The sequence below is a fragment of the Lissotriton vulgaris genome, chromosome 6 (genome assembly GCF_964263255.1).
Source record: "Lissotriton vulgaris chromosome 6, aLisVul1.2, whole genome shotgun sequence".
Lineage (NCBI taxonomy): Eukaryota > Metazoa > Chordata > Amphibia > Caudata > Salamandridae > Lissotriton > Lissotriton vulgaris.
In genome coordinates, this window is record NC_141694.1 from 1765953261 (window position 1) to 1765976176 (window position 22916).

Below are 22916 nucleotides of genomic sequence, written 5' to 3' on the forward strand. Positions count from 1 at the left end.
GGACCATACCCATAGCCGGATGCACGTACTTGTTGGGGTCAATCCACTGCACACATGTCCCACCTGTGCCCCCTGGTGACACAGCACACAATCAGCGCAACAGAAAGCACACGTCACACATCAATGTGCAGGCAACATCAGAACACCGAATATCAGCCAGTGTGCATGATCCCTTCATCCTCCGACAGTCCATCAGCAACCAGCGTTCCCAGGATTGCCCCAAAAATGCACAGCCCCTTGGCAAGTTCAAAATTAACACCTCACTTACCTCAACTCCACAACCATGCAATCCACGACTCTGGCAATGCACATGTCACAAATTCACAACTGACATGCACAACAACATGCCTACCCACCAGACACGATAGAACAACTTACAATGGTAACCTGGGCAAGCTGTGAACTAACCAATCAACGGCATGGCACCTCAGCCACACAATAGCCGAATGTGGGGAGAGGTGGCAACCAGGCAAGTGTGAAGGATGCAGTAGAACCATGATTGGGAAAGTACACAATGCCAAGAGTGACGGCGATGTGCTGGACAGACCGCAGTATGCAGAACACACCCAAATCCATGCAGACATACACCTCTGGTGTATGGAGTGTAGTGGACAGTGGACGCAACCATGTCACCCCAGCCAGTGGTGGTCCTCGTGGAAATGTTGCCTGTTATGCTCTTGTGAGTGTCAGCAGAGTGGGATGGCCCGGTGTACGCCAGGCCATCGTAGGGGTGTGAATAAAAAGCATGTAGCCCTGGGCGTGGTCCTCTTCCGGAAAGCCCGTCTATGCCATGGCGGCACCTCCCACCCTGCTACGAGGCCAACGCCATCCTCGTTAGCGGAGTTGCCTGCGATCCTGTGCACCTGCCGTACCCCGGCCCACTGGACCACGAATCTATCAGGCCCAACCCTGCACAGCCAGGCCACACTCATCACCAGCCGACACCGGCGTGTGTCAAGGAGGGCCCACCACGAGCCTGTGTAAGCTCCAAGCCCAAGGCCTGTGACCCTGCCAGCCTCTCAGACCATCGCTGGCCCCCGACGCTGGCCCACATTACTCTTTCCTCATTGACATATTCCACTGGCGTCCTTTGCCGCCCAGTGGGTCCCATATGTGAAACTGTGTCCTGGATACTGATTGGCAGTGACCCCAAATCCGGGTCAGTGGCCACAGCACCAGACCCATCCGATCAGCGAGGCAGGCATAGTTTCATATGGGCCTCTTGCGACACTTGGTGCCACTAACCCTGTTCAACGCCAGTCGGCGACATGTGCTGCCACAAACCCTGCTCAACGCCAGCCGGCGACACGTGCTGCCACAAACCCTGTTCAGCGCCAGCCCGCGACACGTGGATGAGGGGCCAGGACTACCCTGCGGACCAGTAGGTCTCACATCCAGCACCTAGTCGCAACTCACGAATGGCAGAGTCCACACTAGTGGTCACAGAGAGGAGTAAGAGGAAGATGTGGCTCAGTCCGGCTGAGCCGGGTCACAGTCACGGAGGTGACCAAACACGTGGTCTCACTGAACCTGAACTACGCAGGCAGCTGGGGCCACTAACCTATGCCGGCAATACTCAGTGAATGGCCCGTGCTGACCGCTGCCTCCGGCCTACACTGCTCTCGGCCTAGGCTGCACTCGAATAGGTCACAGATTTGGAACTGAAAATCGAGTATGCAAAGGCAGATTACTTATCTTTGCACACAAGGAGAGGCGTAAGAGGATGGCGCCTTGCATCTTGACAGAGAGAAAAGGATCATTGTTACGGAGGTGTTCGTACACTACCGACAACTGCGCTGGTGTCACTAGTGCTGCGCATCGCGAGCCAACGACACGTGGCTGTGGGTCACTGCTGACCGCGGTCCAGTAGGTCACAGAGTCTTGATTCAGCAAAGGCGGAGTTCATATCAGTGTACCGGCATCATGGCAGACTGCATCTCCTCTCACCCCCGGTGCCACTAAGTCTGTTTCCCGACATTCATGGACACTCACTGTTTGTACATTGGTGGCGTCTGAGTCGATGGACATGGGGCTAGTTTTCATCCTCATGTAGCTGACACCGAATTGGTGGTGAAAACGAGGCTTGCGCTTTCATCCCCACAATTTGATGCTTCCGGATAAAATCAAAACTTTCGGCATCATGCCCTGGAAGACACCTTCCACTGTCCCCCGCAAACCCTCTGCAACATACACCTCGCACATTGATGGTGTCCCGCTCAGGTCGCATGACCCATCTGACTGCACCGCAAGTCACTGTCCCATGGCTCGGTGCCTGTGCCGGCCGCAGTGCATCCGGGGCCACTAACTCTGTGCTGGTCTGGTCCAGGATCCCTTCTCCGGAGACATTGGATGGACCCTGAGGCGTAGGCCTTGGGGTCATCAACGCCATTTCTCTGCGGCCTTGTGCTGTATGCAGTCTCTGGGACCGAATGCGTCCCACCAGGGCTCACACACCAAAGCGAGTCCAGACCGGCCTGGACGTCGCATCACCACAGGAGCACCAGACATTCTGTGCGGAATGGCTTACACTCACCCCACACACATCCAGCACAGGCGTCACTGTACATGTGCCCTGCCAATAAAGGGGCTGGGCGCATGTGCCCGTAGCCAGTTCAACAGGATATCTGTGTGAGTCCCTGTGGTATAGTTGTATGCATGAGGGCCCTGGGCCCTATGACATTACATTGTGCTGCGTACATCGGATGCAGACGTGTCACCGCAGGCAGCGGGTCGGAGCTTGGTCATGTAGCTTTGTCGTCACCCACTCAATTCGTATGGGGAGTGGCCAGGACCGTCATACGCAGAACCAACATGGGTGTGTGACTGCTATTTGAGCGCCCTGGTTCTCTACTGTGAATGTGCATCTGCATGTGTCACTATGGCAGTGTGGGTCTCCTTAGTGGGGTGTTGGTGGGCACTGAAGGGTGATAGACACCTACATATGTGTCCTAGTTCGCATTCCAAGGGTTCGGCCCCCACCAACACCTGTTGGGCCACCTCCTTTTTGCGTGCTGACACATGGCATTGGTGTGCCATGTGTGGGTGGGTGAAGTGTTGTGAGCCAGCTGTGGTTGTGGGTGCTTCCTGCTGTGTGGTCTGTTGCAGGCTCTGTGTTCTCCTCTGAGTAGCTTGGCTGGCCGGATCCTGGTGGGGGGTTGCGTGGGATATCCATGTGCTGTTGCAGGGCCTCTGTGTCGATGGTGTGGTGGTCCTCTCTGGCATCACTGATGTGTTGTATTCTGTGCTCTGCTGAAGGTGTTGTGTGCCCCTCTGCGATGTGAAGAGTTGTTGCGTGTTTACTTTGTGTTGATATATATGTTGGCGCATCTTGCTGGTTTGCATGCAGACTGTATGGCAATGTACATTGTGACTTTTTGGGGGGTCCTGGATTCTTCTGCGGGACAGTGTACATTTGGACTACATGATGAATGTGAGGTTGTACGCGTACATTTCCATTTCACAGTTTCCGGCTCCGTCAGATGTAGTAGGCATGTTTATGTGCATAGCCAGTTGTGTCCTCTGTTCTGCAGTGTCGGCTATGCGCATTGTTCCATGTTGTGGTCAATGTGGGTGTGCTGTTCGCGCTATGTGTGGGTGCTTCAGTGTGCCAAGAGGATCTGGGACATGATCCTGGGTGCTTGTGGGTGTGCAGTGTGCTGCACCTCGTTGTACATGTATACCATTGTGCCCATCTCCCCCGTCACTCCATTCCCTGTTCATTGCACTCCCTGTTGATGTTGTGTCAGGTCCTCTCAAGCTGTGTCCGTACTCCCTACTACTTGCACTGTCTCCCCACTGATGACTGTGGCCTGGGTTTCCTCCAGCTCCTCTGGTGGCGCTGGACTGCCACCTCCTGTCGCCATTGCTGCCTTCCTGTTAGCAGGGGGTGGTGCCTGGTATAGATAGTCACGTCATGCTGGCGCCTATTGGCCTCCTGGATTGGCCTCCTTGGCACTCTGACTGCAATCCAGGTGGTCAGCTAGTGGGTCAGTTGCTGGTAGTGCTCTGTCACCTCTGTGATGCTGGTCTTGTTTTCCTGCGGTCTGCACCCCGTCTTCCTCTCACTCTTCTCCTTGGCCTTCCCCGACCCTGTTGTTCCTTGCTGGTAGTCTGTGGGTATTGTGGGGTTCGAGTTGGCCTCTGTGTTGGGTCAGAGTGCATCCATGTTGCTACGTGCTTTGGCTTGGTTCTAGTGTATTTTTTCTGTGAGTTTTATGGTGCATTGTCCTGCCAGTCGCATGGGATTTGCAGGCCTGTGGCTAGTTTTCGCCACTTTTTGTACCGCAGTTGGCCACATCGCATTGTTTTTGCGTTCGTGTATCGCATGTTTGTGGCGTGGCATTGATTTTCACGCGGACATTTTACGCGTTATCTGGTGTCCATCGCATGCTACCATCGCGTTGTGAATTCCTCGTTGACACAAGGTTATTTTCCCGCAATAGGCTGCGATGTTGAAAGTTGCGTTACGCTACTCTTGCGATAGTTATCACACGTTCTTGTGAATATACCCCTGAATGTGTGATGTTAGAGCAAATTGGATTGCATGCACAAGAAAAAAAAGTGCGGCAACGCAGCCATCATTGAAGGCATCATAGTGCATTTACTCTTAAATCATGTACCACAGTAGAATCAGGGGGCAAGGGGAGTATGGGGAAATGAGGGAAGACAGGGAGGGAGCACCAGTTAGGGGAAGCGGGAGTGGAAGACGGAACAAAGAAAAAGTGCCTCAATCACAGCTCGAGTAGCGGAAGGGCACTTAGTTGAATGAATCTCTGTTTGGTCCATGCTCCACAGAAAGGAACAGAAGTGACACTTGGCCTACACTAGCCAATTAGGAGGCAGCAAACAAGAGTGACCCTGAAGCCAACAAATGGAAAGCAGTGAGCTGGTTCCAAGGCCATTATTGAATAGAAAAGTCTCACTAGTGAGTGTGCATGCGCTAGCGCATGCTCACGCAGGCTCAACCTAAAAAGGACCTCTTCCCTCCTATTGAACACTACAAGGTATGCTCCTACAACCGTGCTGCTTAACTTCTGTTAAAGGCAGCAGCCTTTCACCACTATGAGGCACTTTGGGCGCCCTTCCTGGTCGAACAAAACCTCAATCCATGAGAAGGGCCTATGTCATGGCACTCAAGCATGATCCGTGTTTGCCTATGACAACAAAAATCAACATTAAGGATCCAGACATTAGTACAGTTGGAGCACTTGGGGAAGGGATAAACGACTATTACAATGCGGAGGACTTTTCCGTCCCAACAAATGCAAATTAAGGATTAGGAAAAGCATTATAAAATGCTTCCTAGCATTATCAACCTACATCAATATCTGCATAGATGCCAAAAGAGCAGATTCAGGCGTCAGACTCACAATTTTTAAAGCCAGAACCGGCTTACGTCTAGTTGTTTCTCCCCTAAGACTGACCCTTATTCAATGTTAGTCAATGGGGGAAATACATTCCCACAATTCGTTTATTCACGCTTCCCTCCTTACTGATTCAAATTGCTGACATGTATGTATCCGCAACAGTAGCAACTTGCTCAGGAACAAAGGTCGCCTCCACCAATTACTCCTGCTGGTTCCAAGGAGTGTATAACACAGCCTGACACAACCCGTTCCCCTTCCCCATTGTGAATGAAAGTAAAAACATTTTTTAAGAGCAGGACCACTGCCTGCTCTTAAAAAATTCAAAGAAAACTTTTCTTTCTTTTTTTTTAAACGCATTAAGGAAAACGGACTGCTTTAAAAAAAAAAAGCTATCACAGACATGGTGGTCTGCTGACCCCAGCAGGCCCTATCCCTGTGATGTTTGCGATTCTTAGGGGGTTGCGACCTACCTCATTAATTTTCATGAGGTAGGTCATTTGCAAATTCTTAGGAATCGCTGACTTTCATGCATTCCATTTTGGGATTTCCTAATTGCGAATTGCAGAGATTCGCAATTAGGAAATAGCAAAACAGGGCCTTGATACATCTAGCCCCTAGCCCACAAAACAAAAATAATTTTAAGAAACGAGTACTCCTCTCAAAGTGCGTACAAACACTGACAACTTTAAACAGTTTCAATTAACCTCGAATTTAGTAAACAAAATTACGAACTTAAAAGAAAAATACGAAAATATAATTAAGGTTAGAAAGTGGCTATATGTCATCAGTGACACTATTTATCTGTGCTTTCTTCAGACAAACAAATTCATCCTAGGAGCTGTAGTCGTATGTCATTTTAAAGATAGAAGTGGACAAAAGCATTTCAGGGGGTTTAGTCTTGCGCGGAAAACCAGCTGCGAGTCTCACAACTTAAATCGTCCTGCAATTATTAGCCAGTATCAATGTATCACAACTCACCCTTAATTAACCTTAAAAAGCCTCATGTGAGAAACAAACATGCCCCTGGCCGGTGGTCTAAATCTCTCTAACACCAACCGACGCGGACCTCGAACGATTTTGAGGAAACTTCAAAGAACTGTGTCCACTTTCGATTCTCCACGTCACGGCCACCTGCACTCCCCCGTGGCCAAGTTGAAATACAGAAAATTAACCTATTTGCCCTCCTGAAGAAAAAAAAAGATTAAAGGGAGGAAACAATCAAGGAGGCCTACCCTGAGAAGTGAACATAGAGGCCCTCTTCGCACCGTCAGGCTTCTTGGTAACTTGTGGTGCGTCACAGCGCGGATCATGGCGGGCCCCGAGGCCCGCTACCGGCTGCTGCGGGAGGTGGGGCGCGGCAGCTACGGGGTAGTGTTCGAGGCCCGGGTGAGCAGCACCGGAGCCCCGGTGGCCGTCAAGAGAATGCCCTGCGCCGCCCCAGAAACGGCCGAGCTGGCCCTGCACGAGTTCCGGGCGCTGTGCAGCGTGCGGGGCCAGCACTGCAATTTGGTGCGGATGGAGGAGGCCGTGTTGCAGCGCACCAAGCCCAACCAGCCCGCCGCTCCCAGCGACTTCCACCCGCTGGCCGCCCGCGACTTCCACCCGCTGGCCGCCCGCGACCAGCAGCGGGAGCAGGAGGAGCACCACCTGAAGCTGGTGGAGAGCTGCCTGAAGGGCCGGCCGAGCTGCCCCGAGCCCGGCTGGACGTGCGCCGTCTGGTTCGTCATGGAGTACTGCGACGGCGGCTGCATGAACGACTACCTGCTGGGCCGCTGCGGGCCCGACCCGCGCCTGAACCGCACCTTCATGGGTCAGCTGGCCAGCGCCGCCGCCTTCCTGCACCGTAACCAGATCGTGCACCGGGACCTGAAGCCGGACAACGTGCTGGTGTCCTGCGGCCTGCATGGCCCTCAACTCAAGGTGAGGAGGCGGCCTTGGACACTTGGGTGATCCTGGTGAATCTGCCAGGCCGTGGTACTCGGGGCGTATACCAGAGGTCCACAAATATACCTTTTAATGTAGTGAAAATCAGATTGTCTTACCGCTTACATTGAGTTCCTTGAGCGGTAGCATTTCCAAACTTGTAGGAGAGTGTGTGCAGAGATTCCATTTTGTTGTTGTTGTATTTCTGAGAACACTCTGGGTCTTTTCTTCCAATTAAGTTCTGGTCGATAGACCTTTGTAGCAGCCTGGGTGCTTGTATAGCGCTGCTTGTCACATGTGAGGGTGTCCATGTGTTTGCTCTCGTCTCAAAAGCCAGGTCTTGAGTCCCTTCCTGAAAACGGTGAGTCAAGTTGGTGGTTGGAGGTGTAGTGGGCGACTATTCTAGGCTTTGGCTGTGAGATGGGTGAATGATCTTCCTTGGCTGAGGCAAATGCAGGGGGGATGCTGCGAGGGTGAGGTGTGCGGAGCCTAGGTTTCTGGGCGGTTGATGAAAATGGGGGCGGTGGTTAAGTTAAGCAGGTCTTTGGTTGTGGAGGGCTTTGTATGCATGGGTCAGGAGTTTGATGAGGCATCTCTACTGGACTGAGAGCCAATGTAGGTCCTTCAGGTGTTGGGTGATGGGGGCTGTTTTGAGCAGGTTGAGAATCGGTTTAGCTGCAGTGTTCTGTATTGGAGACTTTGTATGGGGTTGGCAGAGGTACCTGCATAGAGTGCGTTACCATAGTTTCGCCGGCTGGTGATAAGGGCATGTGTTACTGACTTCCTGGTGTTGATGGGTAGTCATTTGAAGATCTTGCAGAGTGTGCAAGCTGAGGCGACTGTGTTGATTTGGCACTTCATAGATGCCTCACTGTCTAAGATGATGCTGAGGTTGCAGGCGTGGGGTTGGGTCTGAGATGGGAAGGCCACGTGTAGTCATTCCAGAGGTTGGCGTGTTTGCGGAAGATTAAGACTTCAGTCTTGTCAGTATTGAGCTTTAGTTAGTTTTCACCTCATCCAGGTTGAGACACTTTCCATGCAGTTAAGGATGTGCCTTTTAGTCACTATGGGGTCTGCTGAGAGTGAAAGGAGGAGCTGGGTTTCATCGATGTAGGCGATAATGCTGATATTATGCCATCTGACTGTCTGCTAGTAGTGATATGCATATGTCGAAGAGTGTTGGGATGAGCCTTGGGTAGCGCCGCAAATGTTCTTGGGATGCAATCTGAATTGAGGTAGTCAAAACTTTCTGGGTGCGTCCTGTAAGAAAGGATGTCATCCAGCTGAGTGCGTCATCTGTGATACCGATCGGATGTAATCGGTCAATGAGTGTTTTTTGTGGGAGACAGTGTTGAAAGCTGCGGAGTGGTCAAGTTGGATCAGGGTGGCTGATTCTCTTCTGTCGAAGGGTGCAGAAGTACGGAGTGGCAATCTGAGCTGCCTCAATGCTGTGGTCAGCTCTCAAACCTGATTGAGAGGGTTCCAGTAGGCTGTTCTTCTCCAGTTGTTTGGTAAGTTGGAGGTTGATGGCCTTCTCCAGCACTTTGATGGGAACAGGAAGTAGTGAGATGGAGTGGTAGTTCTGGGTCTGCTGAAGGTCTTTTGAAGAGTGACTTAACTTCGGTGTGTTTTCAGGCATCTGGGTACGTTGCTGTGGTTATCGTGGCATTGAGGTTGAGTTGGTGTCTGATTTAGGTTTTTCCAAGGTTAAAAAGTCCAAGGGGCCAGGGGTGTATTGGTGCTCCAGAGTGGAGGTGTTCGGCGAGGTGAGTACTTTTCAGGCTGTGAGTGGGAGTCCGGTGGTGGTGGTGGTAGTAGTTAATCAGTGGTTGAGGAGGTTTGCTGCCTGGGGTTCGAAGTTTTTGTAGATGGTTACTTTTTTGTCGTGAAAGTAGTCGCTGAGTGCGTTGCAGAGTTCCTGGGAGGCAGGGTGGCCTTCAAACTTAAGGAAGAGAGCATGATAGGCCAGTCTGTCCTTGGGACTGCATCCCATACGGATGAGTGCTCATGGAAAGGCAGTATATGTCTAAAGGCTATAAATAGGAGATATTCTGCTACAGTAAGGAGTATGGTGCTGTGTGGTAGCAGGCTCAATAATTCCCTGAGAACAGTAATTAGATTTTGTCTCAGCAGGTATATGTAGACAGCAGTGACACAGACACATGATGGGAATCTTTGCTGACTAAGAGGAAGGTTGCCTTTGGGTTTGCAACTACAGTGTTAAGGTTAGGACGGTGGAAGAGTTTGACCCAAATGGGTGAAGTTACCACCATCAGCAGGGTCTGACAGATGTGGTGATGGAACAAGAAATTCAAAAGATGATCTGAGAAGAATGTGTGTGTATAATGCTGCCAACTATAAACATCTAAATGGCGAGATGCACCAATATCCACAGACTAGCCAGCACGAATGGCTTGGATCTTACATAATGTTGTAGGCAGAAAAGGGAGCATCATTCACAATTGGCAAAAGGGGCAGGCACAAGTCAGTTGAAGGGTAATGTCAGGGAAGACAGTAGTGGGATGGAGCGGCATGAAGAAACGAAATGGGAAAAGTTCCTTGAATTTGACTGTGAGTGGCACAGTGCACTTCAGTTGTCTGGAAGGAGGATGCGATATTTTGTGTACGAGACTGTACGTTAGGTTGAAGTGTGTAGATAGAATATGGGGTTGGTAAGTCCTCTCCAGTTATGCCTCCTGGGTTTGGACAAAATGCACCACGGTGTATTGTCGTAGAAGCAGAATGGCGTTAACAAGGTCCAGGCATGGTGGGTGAAAGTATCAATTGGTGGATAGATTAGTGAGTTTGTGGACAAATAATCACTTCTGCAGTTTATCATGCAGAAGCTCTGTCACTTACGTTTACACTCATGCATCCATTTTTACACCTATTGACTCATTTTTGCATTCACCCACTTGTCTATCCACTATATCTCACACATAAATAGCCGTATCAACAAATCCATGACAAGCCAATCTGAATTATAATCTATAGCTGATGGTTTTCCAGTGCTTTTTGCTAAGGAGGTTGTTTACAGCATTGTTCTGTCTTTTTAACCCCTTCGCTGCTAGGCCTTTTCCCCTCCTGTGCTAAGCCCTTTTTTGGCGATTTGGGGTAGTGCGCGCTTAGGCCCTTGTAACTTTTTGACCACATAAGGTATCCACGCCAAATTTGCGTCCTTTTCTTCCAACATCATGTGGATTCTAAAGGTGCCCAGGGTTTGTGGATTACCTTGGAGGGGTCCCAGAAATTAACCAAAATATAGTGATTTTTTTGTTTTTTTCAGAAAAATGGGAAAAACGGGCTGCAAATGAAAGCCTCTGGGTTTTTCCCTGAAAATGTTATCAAAAAAGGGTTTGTGGGGCTGAAATCTCCATTTTCTCAGCTTTTAGGAAATGACAGTCTTTTGTCAGAGAACCGAAATTTTTCACACAGTTTTGGCATTTTTCTGGGACATTAGCCTATTTTTGCTATTTTTAGAGCTTTCCACCTCCTTCCAGTTAATGGTAGAAATGAGTTTGAAAGCAATAATGGATCCTAGAAAGCTGTACATTTTCAAAAAGTAGACAAAATTCTGAATTCAGAAAGGGGTCATTTGTCTAAATCCATGAAGGTTTCTTTATAGAAACTAACAGTTAAATATTGGAATAATTGAAAATTTGTTGAAAAAAACAGCCTTTTGTCTCAACGTTTTCACCTATAACTTTTTCTAGTTTTTACAGCTCTTAGAAAGCAATATACCGTTACATCCGTTAGACCTTCCTGGTTGTGGGGATATATAGGACTTGTAGTTTCACCAAGAACCCGACGAACCCAGATCCAAAAACTGAGCAGCAACTTGCAATGGTATTTTTTCATTTACTGGGTATAGAGCACTTTGTCTTGGAAAATGTATACATGGAAAAATCTGTATGAAAGACACCTATGTATTTCTGAATTGGGTACAAAATATAGAGTTCAGAAACAGTATATTATTGCTAATTTTCAAAATTGGGAATACTCATACTAGCATGAGAATTATTGGTCATTTTTCAAAATTATTTTTTTTTTACACAATGTCTTTCATTGAAAGGGAGAAATGCGCAAAAGCTCAATTGGTAATAACAGTTGATTTACAAATCTGAATTACCCCAAGTCTCCCGATAAAAACGGTACCTCACTTGTGTGGGTCGCCCTTGTGCCTACGACAGGAAACGGCGCAAAATGCAAAGTGGTGACACCTAAATTTTGCAGTTACAAATTGACCCTTTTTTAGCAAAGTGCCTACCTGTAGTTTTTGCACCCTAGCTCAGCCGGCACCTAGGGAAACCTAGCAAACCTATACATTTTTGAAAAGTAGACACCCAGGGAAATTCAGGATGGGGTGACTTGACTGCCTACCACCAGGTCTTGTTACCCAGAATCCCTTGCAAACCTACGAATTTGACAAAAAAAACACATTTTCCTCACATTTCTGTGGAGGAAAGTTCTGGAATCTGCTTGGATCAACCAATTTCCACCCACCCAGTGTTCCCCCAGGTCTCCCGAAAACAATGGTACCTCACTTGCGTGGGTAGGCATAGTGGCTGCGACACGAAACAGCGCAAAACGCAACGTGGTCGCACCTCAATTTCCCAGTGAAATCTTGCGCTCTTTGGACAAAGAGACTACCTTTTGTTTTTGAGCCCTAGCTCTGCCAGCATCTAGGGAAACCTAGCAAACCTATACATTTGTGAAAAGTAGACACCCAGGGGAATTCAGGATGGGGTCACTCGACTGCCTACCCCCAGGTTCTCTTACCCAGAATCCCTTGCAAAGCTAAGAAATTGGAAAAAAAAACGCATTTTCCTCACATTTCTGTGGTGGAAAGTTCCGGAATCTGCGTGGATCAACACATTTCCACCCACCCAGCGTTCCCCCAGGTCTCCCGAAAAAAATGGTATCTCATTTGCCTGGTTAGGCATAGTGGCTGCGACAGGAAACAGTGCAAAACGCAACGTGGTCACAACTCAATTTTTCAGTGAAATTGTGCACGTTTTGGGCAAAGAGACTACCTTTTGTTTTTGAACCCTAGCTCTGCCGGCACCTAGGGAAACCTAGCAAACCTATACATTTTTAAAAAGTAGACACCCAGGGGAATTCAGGATGGGGTCACTCGACTGCCTACCCCCAGGTTCTCTTACCCAGAATCCCTTGCAAAGCTAAGAAATTGGAAAAAAATCGCATTTTCCTCACATTTCTGTGGTGGAAAGTTCCGGAATCTGCGTGGATCAACAAATTTCCACCCACCCAGCGTTCCCCCAGGTCTCCCGAGAAAAATGGTACCTCACTTGCCTGGGTAGGCATAGTGGCTGCGACAGGAAACAGTGCAAAACGCAACGTGGTCACAACTCAATTTTTCAGTGAAATTGTGCACGTTTTGGGCAAAGAGACTACCTTTTGTTTTTGAACCCTAGCTCTGCCGGCACCTAGGGAAACCTAGCAAACCTATACATTTTTGAAAAGTAGACACCCAGGGGAATTCAGGATGGGGTCACTCAACTGCCTACCCCCAGGTTCTCTTACCCAGAATCCCTTGCAAAGCTAAGAAATTGGAAAAAAAAACGCATTTTCCTCACATTTCTGTGGTGGAAAGTTCCGGAATCTGCGTGGATCAACAAATTTCCACCCACCCAGCGTTCCCCCAGGTCTCCCGAGAAAAATGGTACCTCACTTGCGTGGGTAGGCATAGTGGCTGCGACAGGAAACAGTGCAAAACGCAACGTGGTCACAAATCAATTTTTCAGTGAAATTGTGCACGTTTTGGGCAAAGAGACTACCTTTTTGTTTTTGAACCCTAGCTCTGCCGGCACCTAGGGAAACCTAGCAAACCTATACATTTTTGAAAAGTAGACACCCAGGGGAATTCAGGATGGGGTCACTCGACTGCCTACCCCCAGGTTCTCTTACCCAGAATCCCTTGCAAAGCTAAGAAATTGGAAAGAAAAAACGCATTTTCCTCACATTTCTGTGGTGGAAAGTTCCGGAATCTGCGTGGATCAACAAATTTCCACCCACCCAGCGTTCCCCCAGGTCTCCCGAGAAAAATGGTACCTCACTTGCCTGGGTAGGCATAGTGGCTGCGAAAGGAAATGGTTCAAATTGTACGGTGGTGAATTTACAATACCAAATTGCAAAACAACCTTGATTTTGGGGGGGGGGGGGGGCACCTGAGTTTTTGGCCCGGGGCTCGGTGGTATTCTTTGGAAAGTACAAAACCCAAACAGTTCTGAAAAGTAGACCCCCGGGGGAGTCCAGGGAGGTATGGCATGCGTGGGTCCCCGAACGTTTTCCTACCCAGAACACCTTGCAAACCTTAAAATTAGGTAAAATAATCACTTTTTCAAACTTTTTTGCGTGGAATCACCGTGCCGGCAAAAATGTCCTACCACCCAGCGCTCCCCTTGTTCTCCCGAGTAAAAGGATACCTCACTTGTGTGGGTGCCCCAAAGCAGAACAGGCCAAAAACGAATGTTGAAAAAAGTAGTATTTCAGTGTAGCAAATTAAGCCCCCCTGCCTTAGTCACAGGCCTTTGGCCCACCCACACAAGTGAGGTATCATTTTACTCGGGAGAACAAGGGGAACGCAGGGTGGTAGGACATTTGTGCCGACACGGCGATCCCACGCAAAAATGTATGGAAAACTGTTTTTTTAACCTAAATTTGTGGTTTGCAGGGATTTCTGGGTAGGAAAACATTGGGGGACCCACGCATGCCATACCTCCCTGGACTCCCCCGGGTGTCTAGTTTTCAGAACTGTTTGAGTTTGGTAGTTTCCAAAGATGCCCGCCGTGCCCCGGTCCAAAAACTCAGTCCCCCCCCCCCCAAAAAAAAGAAGGTAATGTTGCTATTGGTTATTGTAATTTCTCCACCATACGATTTGGACCGTTTCCTGTTGCAGCCACTATGCCTACCCACGCAAGTGAGGTACCATTTTTATCGGGAGACCTGGGGGAACGCTGGGTGGGAGGAAATTTGTGTGAGCCCAGTGACGCCACGCTTTCCCACGCATAAAAAGTGTGAAAAAACTGATTTTTCCAGCAAAAATTGAGCTTTGCAAGGGATTCTGGGTAAAGGAACGTTGGAGGATCCACGCAAGCCATACCTCATTGGAAGCCCCCGGGTGTCTACTTTTCAGAAATGTATGGGTTTGGTAGGTTTCCCTAGATGGCCGTCTAGCACGGGGCCAAAAACCCAGGTAACCCCTCTTGCAAAAGCAGGCGGTATTGACATTCAATACAACCAGCTTTTGCAAGAGGGGTTACCTGGGTTTTTGGCCCCGTGCTAGACGGCCATCTAGGGAAACCTACCAAACCCATACATTTCTGAAAAGTAGACACCCGGGGGCTTCCAAGGAGGCTTGCGTGGATCCTCCAACGTTCCTTTACCCAGAATCCCTTGCAAACCTCAATTTTAGCTAAAAAAAAAATCTTTTTTTCACACTTTTTTGCATGGGAAAGCGTGGCATCACTGGGCTCACACAAATTTCCTCCCACCCAGCGTTCCCCCAGGTCTCCCGATAAAAATGGTACCTCACTTGCGTGGGTAGGCATAGTGGCAGCAACAGGAAGCGGTCCAAATCGTACAGTGGAAAAATAAGTTTTCAATTTGAGAGCGTGTGATTCAAGGAAATTGTGACAGACAATTTCAAGTTTGCAGGAGATTCTGGATAAAAATCCACAATAGAATTCACCAGAAAGATATGACCATATACTTCCATGGTTTAACAATAATAACTAAATTTAGTAAGTTACTTATAGCTATAATGTTCACCGTAACAGAGTTACTCAAAAGTCAAACATTCAAGGCACGGCTAACTATTCCTGAAAGACACACACATACAGGTTGGATTTGGCACGAGGGCGAGTGATGGTTCAGTACATAAAATTTTATTAACAAGATATTTCAAAAAATGAAATGCACTGTCAATAAAAAAATGCATAAAAACCGAACCAGTGACTCGCAACTCGTGAGCTGTAAAGCCACGACAAGGCACCAACCATTTTACAGGCCATTCACGCGCCTTTCATACCTGATACAAACCAGACCATTGACACCATCCAGAAAGAACAGCAACACACTACAACAATCACAATAAGAGACAAGGTACACCCTACTTCAGAAAGAGATAAAAGACAAACATTACTGCACAGCCATCTAATCCGCAAGCACACACACATTCTGGTTGGATTTGGCACGAGGGTGAGTGATGATTCAGTACATACAATTGTATTCGCAAGTAATTTCAAAAAAATGAAATACACTGCGTATAATTGAAAGTATGATAAACTGAACCACTGACTCACAGCTCGTGAGCTGTAAAGCCACGTCAAGGCACCAACCTCTTTACAGGCCATTCATACACCTTTCGTACGTGTGACACATACAAAACATTCACACCGCCAGCCGCGGACCCATCACATTTCAACACTCACACCAGCAGACAGCGCCATTCAAGGGCCCATCACTTTCACACGCCCACATTTCTGACACTGCAACTACACAAAATGATGGACTGCGTGGAGTGTCACTCAACTAGCAGTGTGTGTAGTGACCAACAGAAAGTAACTACTCACACACTGCCAGCCAAGCGCCAGTCCACCCACACCACCATCCAAGCACCAGACCATGCACACCGCCAGCCAAACCCCACTCAGCACACAACGACAGCCAAGCACAACTCCGTGCACAGACCGCCAAGAACCACTCCACACACACCACCAGCCAAGTACCACTCCACACACACCACCAGCCAAGCGCCACTCCACACACACCACCAGCCAAGCACCACTCCACACACACCGCCAGCCAAGCACCACTCCATGAAAACAGCTAAGCACCACTCCACGCACACCATCCAGCCAAGTACCACTCCACACACACCACCAGCCATACACCAAACCACACACTCCACCAGCCAAACCCAACTCCATGCACAGACAGCCAAGCACCACTCCACGCACACCACCAGCCAAGCACCACTCCACACACACCACCAGCCAAACACCACTCCATGCACAGACAGCCAAGTACCACTCCACGAACACCACCAACCAAGAGCCACTCCACACACACCGCCAGCCAAGCACCACTCCGTGCACCAACAGCCAAGTACCACTCCATGCACACCACCAGCAAAGCGCAACTCCACACACACCGCCAGCCAAGCACCAGCCGGCACACACCACAAACACATTGAGAATTCTTTTTTTGAAAAAAACACTAAACAAATGGAAATACCTACAAAACAGCTAACACAAATTCTTAAACTAAACACTTTGCACTAATGCCAATCCTTGAAACAAACTAAAAATTTCTTACAGAATGCAGACCAGGCAATTCAATTTAGAGCTCATTAAAACTCCCAAAACTTCTTTTGCGTGTGGTACAATTTAAAACAAGCTGACAGACACAATGCAGGCTTAGAAGGACAGTCAGGACAGTATAAACGAGACTCCTTCCGCACGCCTCTTCGCCAACAGACTCTGCATCTTCTAGTCGGAAAGTCTCTTGTGGGAGTGGAAGGAATAGATTCAGGAAAGTGGTGATCTTTCAATCTAGCCACTTCCTCCACCACTCCAAATCTAGGAACACTTGCCTGCTCCAAAAGTACAAGCCTGCCTATTATAGACTCCTGAAACTTAACAAAAGGCATCTTATTCTGAGGACAAGACTTCTGATACACAACAAAAGCATTAAAAATTGCCAAGTGGAACAGATGGATAGCCAACTTCTTGTACCAAACGTAAGCCTTTCGAAGAACAGCATAAAGTTCCAACCTCTGATCTACTCTGTCAACACCTCCCATAAACTTATTGTAATCTAAAATGCACACAGGTTTGCGCACTTCAGCACCCTGAGCCCAAACAGGCACAGGTTCTGTTCTTTCATTGTGGATAGTAGTCAGCATGTACACATCTCTCTTGTCTGAAAACTTCACAGCTAGAAGCTCCCCACATCGCAAAGCCGTAGACTGTCCCCGCACAAGCCTTTTGCAAACAAGTTCCTTTGGGAAACCTTTACGGTTACTGCGCATTGTGCCACAAGCAACAGTGCCCACTTTGCCCAACTCCTTGAACAACCGCACACCAGTGTAGAAGTTATCTACATATAAATGATGGCCTTTGTAAAATAATCCTCTACCTAGTTCCCACACAATTTTCTCAGTCACTCCAAAAGTAGAAGGACAACCAGGAGGGTTAATGCTGGACTCCTTACCAGTGTACACCCTGAAATTGTAGACATATCCAGTCTCACTGTCACACAGCATATACAGTTTGATTCCATAGCGTGCCCTCTTACTAGGAATGTATTGCCTAAAAACCAAGCGGCCCTTGAACAACAGCAAAGACTCATCCACTGCAATTTCTTTACCAGGGACAAAGATCTCAGAAAAACGATCAACAAAGTGATCCAGGACAGGTCGAATTTTAAACAAACGGTCACAATCAGGGTGATCGCGTGACAACGCTAAACTATTATCAACAAAATGCAACATCCGAAGAAGAAGCGTATACCGATCACGACTTATGATTGCTGGAAATATAGCTGTTGCCATCAAGGGACTAGTGGACCTATATGAAGTAATTGATGGCTTCCTTAGCAAGCCCATCAAAAAAGTTAATCCCAAAAACTTTTTCAACTCTTCAACATTTGTGGGAGTCCACCGGATTGCTCTAGAATGGGGCTTAAGGCTGGCACTGTTGGCCCTCAAATATTGTTCGGCATACAAATTGGTTTGATCAACAATCTCTTGCAAAAACACATTGTCAAAAAACAACTCAAAAAAATTTATTGGCAGAAAATTCTCAGTATTCACTCTACACCCAGGAACACCAGTGAACTCTGGCAATGCCGGCTGCACCATGCCAGGGGGAACCCAGAGGCCATCCATATCAACGGGGGGAGCAGCCGCCCCAGCCTGCAGCACCGAAACATCTTGCTGCTGTTCACCAACGGGAGGCCTAACAGCCACAGATACTTCTGGCTGCACAACATCAACAGAAGACATAGCATCCCCAGAGGGCTCTTCCTGCACTACAACAACGGGAAGCCCAGCAGCCTGAGATGCTTCTTGCTGCACTACACCACCGGGAAACCAAGCAGACCCAGATGCCTCTTGCCCCTCTACACCAATGGGAAGCCTAACTGCCACAGATACTTCAGGCTGCACAACACCAACAGAAGACATAGCATCCCCAGAGGGCGCATCATTCACTACACCAACGGGAAGCCCAGCAGCCTGAGATGCTACTTGCTGCACTACACCACCGGGAAGCCTAACAGCCACAGATGCCTTTTGCTGCACTACACCAGCAGGAAGACGAAAAGCACCAGATGCCTCTTTGCGCACCACAGCAATGTGAAGCCTTTTGGGCGCAGGCTCCAGCCCACTTACCTCTTGCCGACGTAAAAAGAAAGGAAACCTTGCGGCCCTAGGCAGCAGCACAGATGCCTCTTGGCCCACTACCGGCATCATAATGTCCTCCTCTAAAATAGGCCCTTCATCAGCACTAGAAGAAGATTCATCTTCCGATGATGATACCATGCGAAGAGAAAACTCACTGCCTGAATCTTCTGCCCCCACCTGGGAGTCCAAATCGGAGTCAGACTCTGAACCATGGTCAGAGGAAGACTCAAAAAGCAAACCAAGAACCTGCTGAGCAGTAATCCTGCGACTAGCCATTATCCTTCAAAAGCAAGAAGACTGCACACACAAGTGAACAACAACCTACACTTTGCAAAGTAAGAAGTAAACAAGGTAAGGCTTTCACAAACAGATAAATACAATCCAAAACTATTTCACTCTAACCAAATATAGCTACACTCACCAGCACCTACTCTGTTGAGACACAGCAAAAAGAAATGATATCCCACTAGAAAGAAAAAAAGAAATGACAGATTAGAAAACAAAGTGCACATCAAGCACTAATACTGAAAACAAAAAAAAACAGAGCCACACAAACTGGTAGAAGTACAACCTTTTTCAATAAGACAAACATCAAGGGAAAGTAGTACAAAATACATTCACTTACCAAGCACAAGCAACTACACAAGCTGCAAACAGACACGCAACCTACAACAATCCAAACAGCAAAAGCCTGAAACAAGACAAAAATAGAGAAGAAAAAAAAATAACTACCACATTTCACAAACAATATAACAATTCAAAAAACAACACACAAACTTGCCCCCCAAATTTAAATTCAGCAAGATGGGCCACCAAATAGGGCTTAGACCAATTGGGATTAGATGAGGTTTAACATCAAGACACTGGTTAATTTTTTGAATTTTTTTTACTGCCAGACCCCTTTGGTGCCAGTCAGTCTTTTGCTCCTAACAGTACCCCCATCACACAGGGGCAGTAAGGACATTCATATACCTTTTGTACGTGTGACACATACAAAACATTTACACCGCCAGCGCCATTCAAGGGCCCATCACTTTCACACGCCCACATATCTGACACAGCAACTACAGAAAAAGATGGACTGCGTAGAGTGTCACTCAACTAGCAATGTGTGTAGTGACCAACAGAAAGTAACTACTCACACACCACCAGCCAAGCGCCACTCCACGCATACCGCCAGCCAAGCACCACTCAGTGCACAGACAGCAAAGTAGCACTCCACGCACACCACCAGCCAAGCGCCACTCCACACACACCGCCAGCCAAGCAGCACTCCGTGCACAGACAGCAAATGACCACTCCACACACACCACCAGCCAAGCGCCACTCCACACACACCGCCAGCCAAGCACCACTGCGTGCATAGATAGCCAAGTACCCCTCCACGCACACTGCCAGCCAAACACCACTCAGCGCACACCGACAGCCAAGTACCACTCCACACACACCGCCAGCCAAGCACCACAACACCGCTCCACGCACACATCCAGCCAAGTACCACTCCACACACACCACCAGCCAAGCACCACTCCGTGCACAGACAGCAAAGTATCACTCCACGCACACCACCAGCCAAGCGCCACTCCACACACACCGCCAGCCAAGCAGCACTCCATGAACAGACAGCAAATGACCACTCCACACACACCACCAGCCAAGCGCCACTCCACACACACCGCCAGCCAAGCACCACTCCGTGCATAGATAGCCAAGTACCACTCCACGCACACCGCCAGCCAAACACCACTCAGCGCACACCGACAGCCAAGTACCACTCCACACACACCGCCAGCCAAGCACCACTCCACGCACACCGCAAGCCAAGCGCCACTCACCACCGCCAGCCAAACACCACTCCACACACACCACCAGCCAAACACCACTCCGTGCACAGACAACCAAGTACCACTCCACACACACCACCAGCCAAGCGCCACTCCACACACACCGCCAGCCAAGCAGCACTCCATGCACAGACAGCAAATGACCACTCCACACACACCACCAGCCAAGCGCCACTCCACACACACCGCCAGCCAAGCACCACTCACCACCAGCCAAACACCGCTCCACGCACACATCCAGCCAAGTACCACTCCACACACACCACCAGCCAAACACCACTCCGTGCACAGACAACCAAGTACCACTCCACACACACCACCAGCCAAGCGCCACTCCACACACACCGCCAGCCAAGCAGCACTCCATGCACAGACAGCAAATGACCACTCCACACACACCACCAGCCAAGCGCCACTCCACACACACCGCCAGCCAAGCACCACTCACCACCAGCCAAACACCGCTCCACGCACACATCCAGCCAAGTACCACTCCACACACACCGCCAGCCAAACACCACTCCACACACACCACCAGCCAAACACCACTCCGTGCACAGACAGCCAAGTACCACTGCACGCACACCGCCAGCCAAGCACCACTTCACGCACACCGCAAGCCAAGCGCCACACACCACCAGCCAAACACCACTCCGTGCACAGACAGCCAAGTACCACTCCACACACACTGCCAGCCAAGCACCACTCTGTGCATAGATAGCCAAGTACCCCTCCACGCACACCGCCAGCCAAAAACCACTCAGCGCACACCGACAGCCAAGTACCACTCCACACACACCGCCAGCCAAGCACCACTCCACGCACACGGCAAGCCAAGCGCCACTCACCACCAGCCAAACACCGCTCCACGCACACATCCAGCCAAGTACCACTCCACACACACCACCAGCCAAACACCACTCCGTGCACAGACAGCCAAGTACCACTGCACGCACATCCAGCCAAACGCCACTCCACACGCACCGCCAGCCAAACACCACTCCACGCACACTGCAAGCCAAGCGCCACTCCGCACACACCGCCAGCCAAGCACTACTCCTTGCCCAAGGGGTCGCTACCTAAAAACAAAATTTTAATTCCCTGGTGCTAGTGGGCATTTTCTCCCCCCCCCCCCGGGTGCAAAACTGCCCCCAGGGTGGACAGAAAAACAAAAAAACCATCATGGCCACCTGGAAGTGACCCTTACCCAAGGGGTCTCTTCCCAAAACAAACACATTGCCCCAACAAAAAACCCTGGTGCTAGTGGGAAATTTCTGCCCCCCCCTGGGGGCAAAACGGCCGAAAAACAGGCCGATTTGCCCCCAGGGGGGGCAGAAAAACAAAAAGTTAAATATGAGGCCACCTGGAAGTGACCCTTGCCCAAGGGGTCGCTTCCTAAAAGCTAAAAACAAAATCCCTGGTGCTAGTGGGCATTTTCTGTCCCCCCTGGGGGCAAAACGGCAAAAAAAACGGGCCGATTTGCCCCCAGGGGGGGACAGAAAAATGTAAACAAAAGCCATTGCCGCCATCTTGGCTTAACAAAACAACCCTGGTGCTAGTGGGAAATTTCTGCCCCCCCTGGGGGCAAAACGGCCGAAAAAATGGGCCGATTTGCCCCCAGGGGGGGCAGAAAATTGAAAATTAATTGGCTGCCCACCTGAAAGCGACCCTTGCCCAAGGGGTCGCTTCCGAAAAGCTAAATACACAATCCCTGGTGCTAGTGGGGGCATTTCCGCCGTACAATCGCGACGCTGTGCGCGATCGTGAGGCAGAAATGCCCTGCAAAGAGACATCAGGGGAAAGGAAAATCTCTTTCCTCTCCCCTGATGCCTCTTCGCTGCCCCAAACCCCCGCCGGAGTTCAAAAATCCTACCTTGCTGCACGGCGCTAAGGAAGCAAATGGCTTCCCGAGCGCAGGGAATCCCTGATGATGTCAGCGCACGCTGTGCGCGCTGACGTCATCAGGGATTCCCACGGGGGGGGGGGCAGCGGAAGCTCTTCCGCTGCCGCCCCCAGCAGCACAACCAAGATCGCAGACCCTCGGGGGGAGCGCCAGCGCTTCCCCCGAGGGTGGGGCTGATGACGAGCTGGCCTTGTCATCCGCGCACGACAGGTAAGCGCCATGACGAGCCCAGCTCGTCATTAGCCTCGAAGGGGTTAAAAAGTGATTACTTTGTGATAAGTATTCTCTTACTCTCTTTATTAGGACGTTGACGACTTTGAAGTTTAAATTGACTTGTAGAGTATTTTTAACTTGTATTCTGGACTAGTATTTAAGTTAAGACAGGGGTTTTTATTAGTATAGTAGTATGCAGGCTAAGCATAGTTGATATCAGTAATTAATTTTAGGATGTA

General features: G+C 49.3%; 1 protein-coding gene across 1 annotated transcript in view; it reads left to right on the top strand.

Moving 5' to 3' along the window:
• The first annotated feature begins 6388 nt into the window (after positions 1-6388).
• LOC147709437 (serine/threonine-protein kinase pdik1l-like) overlaps positions 6389-22916 on the top strand; it is a 91643-nt gene continuing 75115 nt past the window's right edge. Inside the window, exon 1 of the mRNA XM_086925480.1 lies at positions 6389-7286. Coding sequence (XP_086781606.1) covers positions 6675-7286 — 612 coding nt within the window. The 5' untranslated portion in view covers positions 6389-6674. The remainder of the gene's footprint in view (positions 7287-22916) is intronic.